The 16,754-nt window shown below is 39.9% G+C and overlaps 1 protein-coding gene across 1 annotated transcript; it reads right to left on the bottom strand.

Moving 5' to 3' along the window:
- Positions 1 to 1,807: 1,807 nt before the first annotated feature.
- Positions 1,808 to 16,140, bottom strand: LOC149192867 (uncharacterized). Its single transcript, XM_089407141.1, has 2 exons — positions 15,437 to 16,140; positions 1,808 to 1,973 (listed from the first exon to the last, which is right to left on the bottom strand). Exons 1-2 carry the CDS (start codon positions 16,069 to 16,071, stop codon positions 1,808 to 1,810), a joined length of 801 nt encoding a protein of 266 aa, XP_089263267.1. The 5' UTR covers positions 16,072 to 16,140.
- Between the last annotated feature and the right edge of the window lie 614 nt (positions 16,141 to 16,754).

Genomic DNA, 16,754 nt, shown 5'->3' with positions numbered 1-16,754 from the left:
AACTCATTTGATTACCTTTCTGAGACAATATTTCTTCATTCTTCATTAGAATAAGATCCCGATTCCTCATCTCCATGACAACTTCTATGGGCTCATCCATAGACTTTTCCTTCTTTATGCAGTCAAATTCCTCCTCTCTTGAAAAGTTTTCTTTGTCACCTTTTATTTCCAGATCTTCATCTCCTCTGAAGATATCTCCCAAAGGTTGCTTTTCTCCTCCAATACCTGCCATCATATACAAACTATCAGTTTTAAAAACATAAGACCCTATGGTCTCACTTGATGTTTCAGCGATCATATCTCCTTGCTGTTCCAAGTTCTCTTCATGACTCATAAATTCTTCGATGGTCTTCTCTTCAATCTCCTCAAGCCCTTCCCTTGGTTGCTTGATATCGTTCCCCAACTGCATATGAGACCTATCTCTCTCATCTTCTTTCAAAACAGAATTTAGATTCTGCTTGTCTTCTTCCTTCTTCATGACAATATCAGCAAATTATCCCTCTTTACATGTTTCACCTGCAAACATACACAACTTGTCAGATTTAAAACCATATGACTCTTTGGCCTCACTTGAAGTTTTAGTCTTCAAGTCTTCATCTTAATTCTCTCCCAAAATTTCTCCTTGTTCTGGTTCACAAATGGACTCTTCCATTTCCAACTCAACTTCCTTGAGTTTTTCCATCAACCACTTCACTTGCTTTTTTTGTAGCCTTCTCTGCATATCATCCCACTCCAGTGGCTTCTTCCTCAAGACCCAACCTAGTCTCTGGCTTTCCTCTAGTATTCTCCTTAATGCATCGAGTTGTTCTTTTAACTTAGCAATTTCTTTGTCAATCTCCTTTTGACTCACCCTCTTTCCATTTTCCTTGGCATCCTTCTTCCCATATCCTCTGATGTGACTTCTTTCTAAACCTCTGCTATGACCATCAGTAGTCATCTTCTTCTCTTCTTTCTTCCTGAGCTCCTCTGCAACAAGCCTCTGCAACAACTAGTCCTCCTTGCTGCAATCTTACCTCATTGAGATCTCCTCACTTAGTCTTTTGGCAAGCATGGTCCTCTTATCTGGAACCTCCTTTTTGAGCAACACCTTTTCTCCTTCTAGGCTTCTGCAATCTCTCACTCTCCCTTGAGAACACTCCCGCTGTCCTCTCTATCCAATCTCTTGTTGGATTCTTTAGGTTCATTGCCACTTCACCTTCAAAGTGTTTTCCTTCTCTGTCTTCAAGAACACATCTGGTTCTCCTCTCACAGCTTCTCTTACTGTCACCTATGCATTAGTATAAAAACACACATTCTCAATTTTAAACAGAACATATCACCTCACCTTCAAGATCTCAACATGATCTTGTTTCACCATTCCACCATGGATTGTTCTTTGTTTTGTCTCCAAGTCCTCTTTCCTTTAGAACTTGCATTAAGCAATCTTGCATTCTCTTTCCTTCAAGGAATCCTCTATTCATGTTTACTCCAAGCCTCTATTGGAACAGCTACAATCTCCCATTGTAGTCTCTATCATTCATCAATGAACTTATGCACATTACCTTTTCTTGTGTGCAAACTCCTTTCATAGGAAATCTTCCCCGCTCTGATTTCAACCTTCTTTGATTTGCAAACCTACTCTGATTTCAATTCTACGCTCTGATTACAAGTCTGCTCTGATACCACTAATGATGTAGGGTTACCCCTACACATACCCACAATATGCATAAATATGCATAACACAATTGTCCCAGGTATTTAACTCTGCAATGCAGTCAAATCTTCAACCATACATGGTTAAGGCCCCTTTAGCCTCAGTTCCTTTTTATCAGAACCAATCACCCCGCCTAAACCTCCTATCGAGACTATTCTCCTCCTCATAACATTCATTTGAACCCTCATTTAATCCATCCCATAATTCTCCCTTATCAGGACTTCGAAATCCTTTTACAGCCTTTATATAACCCATCGGCCGCTTATCCATAACCTTCCGTCTTTAAACTCGGTTAATATATGTTTAACACATAAAAACACTATCGGCATTATTTTCCCTTAAAACCTTTTTACAAAGGGAAATACACACAAACCATACCTTTTTCCAACTTTATACGGCCTCTGCACAGATTCTGAGGTTGTACCTCTATCACAATCGGCTATCGACACTTCCGCGGGTCATACTTACATGTATGCCTCATCCTCCCCGACTCTGATATTCCCCTATCGAAACATTTAAATCAATCCACTTAGCGTTAAAGCCTTCAGCACAACACTTAATACAAATACGAAGGAATACATTAAACTCCGCTCCGAACACATATACTCGGACTTCAAATTCTATATATTCGCCTTCATAACTATCGTTGGTTCTGCTCCCCGGAATGCCGACACCTCGGATCTCTGATTATCACATATCGGTGATATTTCCATATCCCTCGACAGCTCTGATAATGCAATTAGCGATTAGATCTGGGTCGTCGATCTAGACTTTTGATACAATGGTCCAGGATCTATTGCAATATCGCAATTGCTCTCCTCAATTCAGACCCTTTCCACTCTAATATGCTGATCCGATCATCACTCAGACCTGATAAGGTTATAAAGCAACCTTTATAAAGTTTCGAGTCTGGTTTTCAATCCCAACTCCGTTTTGTGCCAATTTTTAGTGTATCTTGCATTTTCCGCTTGCGGCCCAAGATTACATAGTTAACTCCGCCGATGCGATCATCTGGACCGTTGATCTCTGAGATCTAACGGTGCCAGTGCATTAATTATCCAATTCTTCCACACTTCCTGTTTACTTGGTTTTGTTCTGCATTCTCCTCAATTCTTCTGTGGGTTTGCCCTCTTTTAAAGGTTTCAGCCTTATGGCTAGCTTACTATGTGATTCCTCCTGATCTTTACTCTTCTGCGAATATCACTTTGCACTTCTCTCCAGAGCTTCACTCTTCTTCTTCAATTGGATTCTAAGATCCTTTTACAAATCCTTCGAATCATTCCGTTCCTCTACTTCCTTCAGAATTCTGCCTGCAACCCATTACAGAGTCTACGAATTCACAGTAAATCATTCATGAAATACTCTTCAATGTTGAGATAGTTAGGAAATAACATCTCCATATATTAATATAAACTATGAATTACATATCTGAGACTTTGAGTCCACACAGGCCAGTTCTTCAATATTTCGGCCCCTCTCTGACTCTCCCCGTAGGCTTACATATCTCCAGAATGGTTCTGTTGAACTAATTCTCAGGTAAATCCTAGATTGACTCCTAAATCTATTTAACCGACTCCTAAATCCTCTGTCCATTATGTCCACTTCTAATTAATTCCTAAAGTCTCTCTCTTGTCCCTCAAATCATGGAATGTTTAAAGTGTCCTAATTGACTTTAGGCTCTTCTGTCATTATTGCCACTCATGTTCTCATTTATTTGAGAGCACTTACAATCTCCTCTAATTATCTAATTAAATCACTTAAAGGCCTAATTTATCACTTAGGAATCCAACTTCCTAAAAATACATGACCCCTCTATGTCTACTTAATTACAATGATTTTCTCTTGGGTGAATGCTCCTGCATCACCATGCCACAGGCAGGAATGCCCACAACCGAGCACGCTTGCCCACAGGCACAAGTAGTCTTCCTCTAAGTAGGTGTGCCTGGCCATGGGTAAGCAATAAGCACATGAATTTCTTGTGCATGTGGGTGGGTGCGTCAGGCTGTGGGTATGATTGCCTAGGGTGAAGCAGCCCCTTGCTTGCCATAGGCTAATTTCGAGAATCGATCCCCTGGCCTTCTAAGGGCCGATTCCCGAAATAGGCCCCCCGGCCTGCCAGGAGCTAATTCTGGGAATTATACCCATGGTCTACCAGGGGTCGATTCCCAAAATCGGCCTCCTATAGGTGAGGGGGTAGATTTTGTGTCTATTCCTTAAATTTACCCTCTAGCTTGTTGAGGGCCAATTTGCGGAATCGGCCCTGGGTAGGCTAGGGGGTCGCTTTCGCCCATGCAAGCGTGCTTGTCCGTGGCAGAGGGGGAGTGTAGTTAGCAGACCCTCTATGACATTCGGCCATGCCCACCCATAGGTACAGTGAATGTGCCTATGGATGGGCATGATCGGCCATAGGCATGCCCGCCGGCGACACAGCGGGTGTGCAAGTTGCACGCTCACGACCGGGCACACCCGCCAACAAGCATAGTTTCCTTGTGCCTATGGCCGGGTGCACCCCGCCTGTGGCATAGTAGGCATGTTGCATGCATGCCCACTGTTCCATGGGCAGCTACACCCATAGCCGAGCGTGCCCGCCCAAAGGTATAGGTCATGTGTGTGCCTCTGGGCAGGTACACCCGGCTATGGGCATGCCAACTCGTGGCACATCTGGAATGCTACCTAAATTCCATAAGTGTGTATGCCCATGGAATAGCGCGCATTCTACCTACACGCTCGTTGTACCATGATCGGGCATGCCCATCACTAGGCCCACTCACCCATAGGCACAGTCACTACATGTGCCTACGAGAGAGCGTGCCCGACAATGGATGTGCCCGCTTGGAGAAAAGTGGCCCACTAGAAGGATAGGGGTTCAATTCTAAGAATCGCCACCCTGGCCTACTAGGGGTCGATTCCTTAAATCAGCCTCCGACAGGTGAGGTGGTCGATTCCCAGAATCAGCCCTTGGCAGGCTAGGGGGCCACTTTTTCCTAGGCAGGCGTGCTCGTCTAAGGCATAACAACCCCCTGTTAGGAAGGGGGTTGATTCCAAGAATCATCCCCTTGCCTGCCATGAGGTCAATTCTTAGAATTGGCCCCTTGCCTACCAGGGAGTTGATTATGAGAACTCACGCCTTGCTTATCAAGGGTTCCCCTAGCCCGCCAAGGGAGTAGGGACAAATGTAAAAATAAAAATAAAAAAAATTAAGGAATTGGTTTTTTTTTGTATCATGTATGATCCTAACAACCCACTTGACATGGGGGTTGATGTGCATGTTTCTCGTATTTTTTCATTTTCAATTTTTTTATTTTTTTTTGTTTACTTAAGATATTGGTTTTTTTCTAATATATATATATATATATATATATATATATATATATATATATATATTTCATGAAAATGGCTTCAAGCAAGGTTTCTGTGAATCTTTTTGGCCCAAATAAAACTAAAGTTGAAGGTGTATACTCAAAAGATATTGTTGAACGAACCTGACCTGAGTTAATAACTACAAATCTAGTGAGTGCCTCTATAGATAAGAAGTTGGTTTCTTAGTGGAATAAATCACAACAACTGAAGTGTACAAAATTTAAATGGTTTGTGAAAGATAGAGAAGGTGAACAAGATCTATCGATTTATATATATGTTTTTATGCTTTATGATGGTGGAAGTTATGAGGTGTTGGGAAAAGTACTAGAGATATGTTTGATGTCGGATACTGAAGTTGTTGATGTACTTAGAATATCACCCAAGTCACATGACAAGATTAGATATCATTTTTCATTATCAATGTATGACTCGATGGATGATTCTACAAGGATGTGTAAACAGATCATAAATGAAACTGCACAAGATATTTTAAGTATTGTTAATCATATTTATGTGTTTTGCATTATTATAATTGTATCATTATATATTTTATAACTTAGTTTTTATTGACATATATATTTTGTTCGACAATTTTTTTTTAAAATCCTTTCAATTAAGTTGGGAGGATTTTATTTTATAGAGCGAGGTATTATGAATGTTGTCAGTAGTTTCTACTCATTTTCAGAAGAGGATATGGAAAAAGAGCAAAAAAAATTACCTCATAATGGTACAAGACTACATCCAAGGTATCAACAAAGAATTGCTATGGTGAATAAATCTAGCAAAGCTAGACATGTTACTTTTGAAGATGAGGGAGTTTAAATTGGTTTTGGAGCTGAATAATATGTTGCCATTACTGAGGATGAGTGTAGAGATTATGTTAGAAAGGAGAAGATCCATAAAAGACCAATAGAAAAAATGCTCAAGAATTTCTCTATTCTAGTTGATGATGAGGATGTTACTTATGTAGAAAAAAATATGATAACCAAGAGGAGGAAGAAATTAAAAGTTGATCATTCTCAAAAACTCATGGCTAGCAGTGAAGATCCTAGTGAAAACTCAAAACAAAGCATGGAAATCATTACATGATGAGTTTATTTAGAGGATGGAATTATTAAAATAAAACAAAATGTCATTCTACATCAATTGATGAAAACAAACTTAATGGAGGTTGGTTGTACATTTCAACTTAATGTTAGCCAAATCTATAAGCCAAATTAAATATCAAATTAGAAAGCCACACCACCTCCATGTTCACAACTTGAAGACATTGATGAGGTAGAATCCATATGCTCATGTTGTTGATTATGTGCTTATTGTTGATCTAATTCTAGTTACCAACAAAGAAGCATTTGATAATTCAATTTTTTTTAATACAAATATTATGTACTTGCGGGGAACCATTCCATAGGATCTCAAAGGAAATTGATGGAGGAATATCCCAATAACCACATATATGCATATGCACATTTGCCAAACCAACAAATAAAAGAATATGATTCCCATAACAATCAACAAGGGGATCCATTGGATCACACCTCGATCTTGAAAGTAATACCAGGAGTCACTTCCTTCCCAGGAAGTAAAGAATCCATTACAAAGTTAAATATGCATCGAATGTCTAGCACTCTAATCCTACACCACTTGTCCTCTCAGTGAATAGTTACCAACACATTGTTCCAAGGCGCACTTGCAATTTGCATTTCATTCCATCTAGAAATGCTAATGACCAAAACAAATCCATCCCCGACCTTCCCTTATCTACTACATAGTCCCTCACGAAATCTGGTCAATCCCTTACATGCAATCACTCACCTTCCAAGTTTCTTTGGCGCTCCCATCCCAGGTAGTCCATCCCTTGGCAAGGCTTCCTCACATCGAAAGATACAAAAACCAAGCCATATCCCTACCTTAGAACAATCATACCGGTCATAGCATTCTCATGGAAAACAATGGACACTATTTGGTAGCAGTGTCCAATAATGGTCCTTCTCCTGAAGTCCTTTTGATGAGTCCTAGTATTGCAACAAGGATGCCACAACTCCTAGGGTGACCAACTTTACTTTATCAACACGGGGTTCATACAAAATTGGAGGTGAGAGTACTATATTCACAGTAGATGCAAGAGTATACTCTTGTCACTTTTCAACTGGGGCGATAGACCACTAGGGCTTTCAAACCAATCTTCTAATGACTAAAATGAGGCTGAATATTGACAGTGAATGTAAAGCTATCTTTAATGCAGAAAGTAAATGCTTGCCTATTTTAGGAAAATGAAAGTGTTGAATTGGAAGTGCTATGAAATGAAATGAAATGACATAGCTAAGAATTAAGACACATTACTTGCATAAGAGACCTAACTAACCTTGCATACTATCATCTAGATATCTAGACTAAGTAGGCATGGAAATTATCCTAACACTATTATGGCTAATGTATGCATGCACCAGCTAAATACTGCAGAAAATAGTCTTTCTATTTTCCAACTAGAAATGTAAATTCTAAGATAAACAAGCGTATATTTTGCAAGGGAGTAAGGCATGGAAGATCTCGTTCAAAATGGTATTGAGCGGTATGGAAGTCAATTTGAGGGCCTACCCTAGGCTCTGATCATAATTTATGACCAAACCAGTCCAAAACAGGATGCTAGAGGGTTTGCTGTAGTTATATAGGATGTCCTTGTTACTGCAGGATGTACTGGTTTACTACAGGAAACTTGCTGAAGGCTATAGGAAGGTAGGGAAGGTGAAATGAAGTGATGGGAAGATGCCTAATGGTGAAATAAGGTATGGGGGAGGTGCACACTACCCAAGGACTAGCCCAACTCTTTAGGATGGTTGGATTTTCTCAAGGTGGTTTTCCACGGTGGCTACAAAATAGAAATATGAATTAGTGGTTGGTAGGCTTTCGAAGTAGGTGGAGAAGACTTAGATGAGGTTGGTGGAATGAATTCCTCTCTGCAGATCAGAAACACCTGCAACAACCAATTCTTTTCTTTGTTCATGCACAAATTTATATAAATATGGAAAACATGAGTTGAATTTGAGAAATCTAATTTATTGATGGCTAATGACTAAACCTATGAAATGAAAGACTTCTAGACTACAACAAACTCATGAGACCAAAATGACAATTGTTGGTGCTTCTAAGAAATTATGAATAGGGGTCTCCTCGATAGGAAATCCTAAGCTATGCAATGATCAAAAGATAAATCTGTTTTTAGGGTTGTTAGAGTGGGGCCCTTGAACCATGATCCCATGAGTGAGATGAGGAGGAGGCCACTGCCACAAGGTTTTTTGAAGTATTTTCTTTCACTAATGTACCACTGATCTACTTCTTCAATTAATGGAAGAAAAACTAAACAATCGTTCAAATACTTGTAGATTATCAAAGCAAGAATAAACTCAACAAATAACTCTGATTCTAATCTAAGAATACATGTACAAAAAGAGGAACCTATACCACTAGGGTTGGACCCTAACTCAAGAGCTTCAGCCATCTGAGTCAACTCACTGCTGACTCAAAGACAATTTTTTCATTATCATCAAAATGTCAAAAATAACATAAGAATAACAGGAAAAATATCTTAGCTTGAAATTGTCTCTTAGCTACAATAAAAAGTGGAATCCTAATGAGGTGTTTGACCTTATTATTTATACAAATTGAAGCTACCAACAACGTCCTAAAAAATAGGGAGACTTGACTCCCAGACTCAATAATGACTTGTCTTCATTGTCATTGGCTTGGCTGCCAATGAACTTGGTTAGCTTGGCTGCTAATGAACTTGGTTGGCTTGGCTTCCACTAACACCGAATTGATGAGATCTGGTGGAGGAATGTTCGAATGATTGAGGACTTAAGGAGGGAGAAAAAATCTACTAAAATCCCTCTTTCTTGTCCACTTCAAGTTCTTGCACTTAATTAGCCTAAAACTACTCCAATTCCTACATTTAATACATATTAGGCTACATGACATAACATCTCACCTTTACCCTTCTTACTGAAAAAAATATAATAAAATATGTAAATAAATATGAGAAAATTTTATTTTAATAAGCTGGAGTGGCATTAAGACCCATATAATTTACCTATTGATGATATTCATCATCACCCCCATACTGAAGGTGTTTCTCATCCTTTGAGCAACTTAGCCTATGTCCATATCTTTCATAGCTCTTGTGGCCTCTTCGACATCCCATGCCTCTATTGATGCAGTTTCCTCTTGAGGATAGAACCTTGCATGTTTCTTATTTCTCCCCATTAATTTCTTTCCTCCTCTTCCTTTAAACCTTCTATCTGAACCAACAACAAGGGTGGACTGGGTTTCAACCCAATCTAATTTATTTTTAGTCTCTGCGTGGCATTCTGATACAGTGGTGCCCTTTCTAGTGCATTCCTCAATCTTTCATGGGAATGGTACTCTCTGATCCTTAGATTGTGTGGTAGGTTTCTCCATCTCCTCTCGCATGCTTGTTGGCTTTCATTTTCGAGCAAGCTCAATGTGTCTTCAGCTCAAGGTGTCTTCAAAGTGGATGATGGTGTGTTCTTGTCTAGCTAGGTATATTGGTGGAAGATGGGCATCATTGGAGATGACGTTGTGGGTGCTAATGACATCCATTGAATTCATCTATTCTACTTTGATGTAAAGGGGCTCTCGTTCCTCCCTTTCTAATATTCTCTTGACCTACTTAGCCCTGGCATCCTCATGTCTCATCCATAATGCAAGGTCCACTAGTTGTAAATCCTGCAACTTTGCATTGGGGTCCCACACATTCAAATGTGTTAAGGCCAAGTTGTGTAGGTAAAATTTAGATATCTTGGCCTTATCTGCCAGGGTGCTCTTGTCAGATAGCTCAATGAACTGTCTATACTCTTAGAAAGGCATAGTCCCCTATTGTGATAGTGTCTTGATATGAAATTGTAGCCATTGGTATTTGAGGTATAGTGCATATGATATTGATGTCATCGTACACTGATGTGCCTACATGGAGAGGCTTGCTCTGGTGGCCAATTGACTCTCGTTTTCCTACAACTACCTCCTTAGCCATGTGTTTTATGCCTATATTTGAGATCTCATAATTTTTTCCATGTATATCATCTCACTCAACTCCCTACCCATCTCAAGGAGTTTCTCTTCCATATGGCCCACATCTGCTACCTTATTTGACTTGGAGATTTGCATCCAGCAATGTGTCCTTCCTCTATCCTTTTCGAGCTCAAAGAAGAGAGGGATGGAAAAATTATGTGTTATTACTCTACCACCATAAATGAATTTGTAAGAAGAGCTTAGGTTGTCCTGTGGGCTAGGCTACTGTAGCTCTTGCAACTCTCCCCTGAGATGTCTTTGGAGAAGCTACCCCCTCTTGCACTTTTGTTGAAGCTTCCTTTCCTTCCCTCTATCTGTGTTGTCCTTCCTGTATATTTTTCTGTGTTTCATGTAGGACTGACAAAGTTTCCTATAGCACTATCTGAGGATCTTGTGGAGGATTTTTCCTCTCTATAATGAGGTCACATGTGCCTTGTATTTCTTTGTTGATGTTGACCTGGTGGAAGGTTTCCTAACATAAGTTATGGGAGACTTTGGGGTATATTGTCTGGATGTGCCCTCTTCATATTTTATATTTAGGAAAACTAGTTTTTCTTACTCTTTTGGTGATTACAAAATTATCATTGGAGTTCTAGTGGGTGTTTGTGGTTTCTGTTGTTTGATACTAGTGATCCTCCTTGTTTTGAAATATAGGGGATTTTTCCTCTCTATTTTCCCTTTTGACTTGACATGTGTGCTTATGGCAGTCAAGGGAGTAGTGGCCTCCTTCTCAGTGGGTTTAGGGGATAACGTTAGAGATTCCTCCCCTTCCTTGGTATGTTCCTCAAGTCTTGCTTCTTCCTTCTAATCTTCCTCTTCAATTTTCTCTTCTTCTACTTTTCCTTCTTCCTCCCTATTTTATCTATTTCTTCCTCCTCTTATTCCTCTAGTTCTTCCTCTTCCTCTTCAGGTTCTTCTTCATCTTCTTTTACTTCCTCTTCATCACTAGAGGTTTTTCCCCTATCGTATTCAAGGGATTGTATTTCAATCATAACCTCTCTAGCCATATCTCTAAATGTGGACCATTGAATAGGGATTCTTAGTTGGCCCAACACATCCTCTAGAATTAGTTTAATGAGTCCATGGTGTGCCAGTTGTTGATATTTCCCCTCTTGGACCTTTAGGCTCATGTCTATTATTGATTGTAGCAAGAATTAGGGTACACTGAGTCTTTTGTCAATGGGTATCTCATCTCAAAATATCAACTCATGGAGGAGTCTAAATTGGTAGCCATAGATTATACTAAGCCTCCTTTCACAAGAAATATATTTGAGAATGTGATAGCTCACCTCATTATAAGGATATTGAAGGCTGTCCCTTCTGATCCCGTTTTTGTCCTCAATTGGCTCTTCATATTTTAAGAAAAAAAATATTAGAAAAAGTTGTTATAGTCTTATCCTCCTTTCTCCATTGTATCTCTTAAGGAAGTGTAGGTATAGTGCTAATTACCTCAAGAGTAATTGTAATTGACAGTCCTCTTACCACAGTAGCAACACTAGTTCTAGCCTGAGTGTTGAGTGCCACGGAAAATTCTTAAGCTACACCATCATCATGCCCTCTGAGCAACTCAAAGAATCCCAACTAGTTATGCCTTATAAATATTTATACTACAAGGGGATGTAGGTGTATCCTTCATGTCTCTATGGGTCCCCTTCTATTGAATCCTCCTGTCATTTTTCCTATTTGGTTAGCTGAATCTAGGGAAATTGGTAGGCTATCCTTGGTTTTGTTCAGGGTGATTGATAGTTTAGAGTTATTAGACAATCACTGCAATTTTTCTTCCATACCCACACAAATTTCTTTATCCTCACAAAACTATTTCTAAACCCTAGGCCCACTGCAAAAACTTAGAAAAATCATATTTATTTCTCCTTCCTTTTCCTAGCTATCAATTCAAAAGACAAGAAATGTGGGCCACCTACCTTTCACTATGATGCTTTGGCTGAGGAGAATTGTTGAAAAGCTGGACCCTAGGCACCCACTTTGCATAATTCTTTGTGAATTTCCAATGCTTCTTGCAACTCTTTTTGTTTCCTGTAATTGTTCCTATAGTTATGTTTCCTGTAGCGTGGATAAAATAGGTTTCTTCCTTGATGGACCTCTAAGGTGGTCCCATTCTTCTCTAATCTCAAAATGAACAAATGGCGAGATTTTGGAATCTTTACTATTTATGGTCGATTCCTTGGGGCATTGTATTGGATGGTATTGTATGAGATTTCCTCTTTCGGACCATTGGTCCACCATTGGTTATCATGTAGCCTCCCCTAGTAATCATCACCCACTCTAACATAACTTAGCTCAACCACCTTTTTTACTGATTCTCCTTGATGTTACATTGCAATGTGGCATGCTGATTGGCAGTTCACTTTTTGTCTTTGAGCTAAGGGTCGCCAAGTTAACTGGCCACCTCCAGCTTATAAAATCAAACTTTTTCATATTCCTACATTGTTATCATATCATACTTAGGGAAGAGTTCTGAAGAGTTGTCATACCTGTGCCTTCCTCCGCTTGGTCGATGCATGCTAGAGGGTGACTTTGTTGTGCTTCTTTTTGTTTAGGTAAGTGCTTTTCCTTGGTAATTTTTTTGTTGATTTCTTCCTGTTGATGTAGTTGTCTCCTTTGGTGTTGTGTGTAGGTGCTTGGTCTCTGCTACTGCTGTTAAGCTCTAGATAGGATTCATAATATCTGTAGGGATGTTGGAGCTCTTAACTCACATGGATGGTGAGGGATAATGCATGAAGAAATTGTTGTTGTTATAACACAAACCGCTACACGGTTTCCTTTAGTTATTATAGGAAATCATGTAGTTGCCTCTCTTCATCATTTTCTTTTGATTTTTTTTTCCACTTGGAGGAGGGATGGGTCGTGACGTTGGAGTGGAAATATGGTAATGAAGTATATGGAGTGATAGGTGAGTGAGGCCAATGATGGCATGTCCCTTGGACTTCTTTTTTTGAATTTTTTTTCATATTTCTAGGTGGTTTTTTATGGACACAGAGGTTGGTATGGTCATAAACTGGTGTTGGGTGACATGTGGTGAGGTTTATGGTCCTTTTTTCAAACTAGAATAGGCTTGAATCCTTATTTTCCAATCGGGAATCCATTCCTGTAATGCATTAGGACATCTTGTAGTACTATAGGATCTTCCTGTAGTAACTACAAGAAACCCTGTAGAAGCTAGAAAGATGCATAAAATTTGGTTTTTGATGCCTAGAAGTGAGGATGGATTATGGTGACATGGTAGGCATGGAAGATGTGAAGTGAATGGAGGAAGAGTTGGTGTGATTCTTGGCTTGCTATCCCTTGAAGTCTGAGTCCTTTACTGTCTTTAAAAACCTGCAAAAATCACATAATTTTATTAGTGGGAAGGTTTGAGGTCCCTGCCACGACACTTTGTTTTTATTTTTCTCTTTTTCTCTCTCATTTTGTTAAAAAACACACAGGTCTCCTCAAAGGAGGTATTCAGCTAGTTTGCCTACCCTAGGTGCCTCAAGGGATGTTTTCACCCAGGGATCATTTTATTTTCTTTCTTTTCACTCCTGGGTTTCCTCAAGGAGGTTTTCAACCCAAAATTTGGCCTTTGATGCCTCATAGAGGTTTTCACCTAGGTCCCGTAATTTTTTTCTTTTTTCTTTTCAAAAATAAAAACAGTCTCCAAGAATTTTGTGAGCTGGAAGTTGAGACACTTCCAAGCACATTCACTTCCTTACTGATGGTATTGATGAACTCCTCCCTTAACAGAGGTCTTTTATAGGCTTTCAATATTTATCCATTGATAATCATGGGCATACCTTCTTCATCAATGGTCCTAATTTGCACAACCCCATTGTCATGGTACTTTTTTATCAAATATGGGCCCAACTACTTAGTCATCAATTTTCCATTGAATTCCTTAAACCTAGAGTCATATAGCAAAGCCCAATCACCTTCTTGAAAAACCTTTTCCTTGATAGTTTTTTCATGCCAAACCTTTATATGTACTTGAACAACTTCAGTGTGTAGGAGGGCCTGCATCCCAAATTCATCCAAACCATTGAGCTAGAGCAGCCTCTCATGTTGTGCCTTTGTAACATCCAAATCCAACTGTGTTGCCATTCTCAAAGTGTTTGTTAAAAACACATGGACAGCACAAAAGATATGAATGATAAATCAGTGAGTTCATTTTTTATTAACAATAGATATACATTTATAGTACAAGTATGTGACTCTTGGGTTTCAGATCCCAAGGTCTCTTGGACTGCTTTGTCTTTTCGGCTTCCACACTAACCCTTTAGGATTAGGTGTCCAACATTCCCCCCCTTAATCCGAAGGGTTATGTATGAGTCCAAGAAAAGAGCTGTAATACAAAATGTGCAAAAAATACATGGCAGCACTAAGCTGAATGTGCTCTATGAAATGTTGGTAAAAAAGGCGGTGGTTTAAGGATGACCACCAACACTGGAACGCTTAGTGTAGTTCCTGGAACTCTTCCAAAACTGGCAAGAAGCTGGAGTCTTCTGCTAGAGGAAGTGTCCCAGATTGCCAACTGAAGGCATGTTCAGGCATCTTTGTCTCTGGCTACAACTCTGAAACTGGTGTGGCAGGTTGTGGCTCAGGCTCGCTTGATGTGACTTTGAAGCTTGTAGATGACCATCATTCCCCCCCCTGTCAGATACAAGGTGAGATGATGGAGAAAACTCAGCCGCAAGACTGTTCAATACTCTGGAACAAGTTCTGACATGTGTTTGGAATATCTTCTTGGCTGTTGATGCCCATTGCCAAGAAGCGATCCATCCAAGATGAATCTTTGTTCTTGCAGGGTGTTTGTTTCTGAAGCATCTGTTTGAAGAATGGCTAGTTTTATGATAGTGCTTACATGGATGAAGATCAAAATAGTGATATTTCAAATGGCCAACTCGGTCACAGTGTTGGCATTTCACAATCTGTTGTTGTTGTTGTTGTGGAAGAGGGGCAGAATCTGGAACAGCTGAAGCTGAACTGTCATGAGGAGTAGGTGAACTGTCATGAATGAATCCAGCACTCTGAAACTGAATGGGCTTGGCATAGTCTGGAATATGAAAGGACAAGTCCTTGTCATATCCAAGACCAGTTCTGTGCTTGTTGTGGACAAGCTGTTCCCAAGGTCTGATGATGGGCTTGGGAAGTGCAGACTGAGTTTCTGCATCTGTATGTACAGCTGCTGCTTTATTGGGCATTGGATCTGAAACATTATTGACTTGCTGTTGATAGGTGGTTGTTTCAATGTTCTGAACAAAAGCAGGTTCAGAATGATGTCTTCTTTTATGTAGCTCTTCTTGCTGTAGCTGTGATTCAAGCTGCAAAAAGTCGATCTTTTCCTGCAGCAGGTTCATGATCTCCATTCCTGACCTGGACTCTTTCTTTTTCTCCATTAAAACTTGATTTAGCCTTTCCTGCAACTTGATATATTCCTTGTCTTTTTTTTTCATCTCGTGTAATTGTTGAGTCTGAACTTGTTGGTTGTCAATAACCATCCTTTGAAATTCATCACGCTCTTGTTGAAGCTTCTCAATTTGAGCCTTAAATGCAGCAGAAGCTTTTTGCTCCGAGCGTGTGAGTGCAGCAAGCTCTCGCTCTTTTGTGGCAACCAGGGCCTCTAGCCTCTCAACCTTGTACTCAAATCGGGACATATCTGACAGCAACCTTTGCCTCTGTTCATTAGACGATTCTTGAAACTTTATATCACGTTTCCGCTGCTGTATGAGAGCATATATGCAGTTGCAAGTGTGGGCAACTGAAACAGGATCGTTTGATAACAAATCCAGAGACGCTGGAAAGCCATATGTAACCAAGGTCTGATTCAAATACTTTATGCAATGCTCCAAATTGTGCACATCCGCAAATGTATATTCTCCTATACCGTATCCCAGCTCCATTGAAGACCTCAGATCCACTTCCGTGTCACTCATTCCCATTCTTTAATTCTGGGGCTTAAGATTCGAGAGCAGTCGCGTGATCGAAACCAGGAGAATGCAGACAAAAGCAGATGTTATAAATGATCAACAACAAGAAGTTATAAACGATCAGAACCGGAGTTAAACATTTTTTTACTCTCAGAAAAACAATATATTACATAGTGCAGCGCTTCTGAATAAAGTACATTTGCTTTTGATCCAAACTGTGAAAAGAAGAACTGTGTGTTTGTTACAGCTGACAGTCAAAAAGGCACATGCATTAAACCCGTAAGTACATTCACGACCGCATATTTGCTCCAGTCACTCTCTCTGTTTTATCTGTCAAACACACATAAACAGAAGCACTGCTTTCAGGTTTCCCGTCAACGCCACCCCGTTTGTGCTGTTCGTTGCTTTCGTTGCCTAGCTGGTTGCCTGGTTTTTATTCAACCAAACCCTGGGGCTGCTTCGAGTGATTGAGAAAGGCCAGGTCACGCCATTGTTGCTCAACTTCTAAACTGCGATGACCATCGTCATTTTCTGCGAAAACACAAACAGGACCTAGCAATATTTCGGCCTGATATTGTTCACCAGGCTCTATTGGCAATTTTGGACAGCCCTCTTAACAAGTCTGGAAGGGTTAGTGCAGTATATGTGCAAACTCAGAAGAAAGTGCTTATACAAGTGAATCCCCATGTTCGTCT

Source organism: Pinus tabuliformis, chromosome 2_2 (assembly GCF_031772625.1).
Source record: "Pinus tabuliformis cultivar Carrire ecotype Pingquan chromosome 2_2, CPIR1, whole genome shotgun sequence".
Classification (NCBI taxonomy): Eukaryota; Viridiplantae; Streptophyta; class Pinopsida; order Pinales; family Pinaceae; genus Pinus; species Pinus tabuliformis.
Note: the sequence above shows the minus strand (reverse complement) of the source record. Positions and strands in the feature narration are given on the sequence as shown.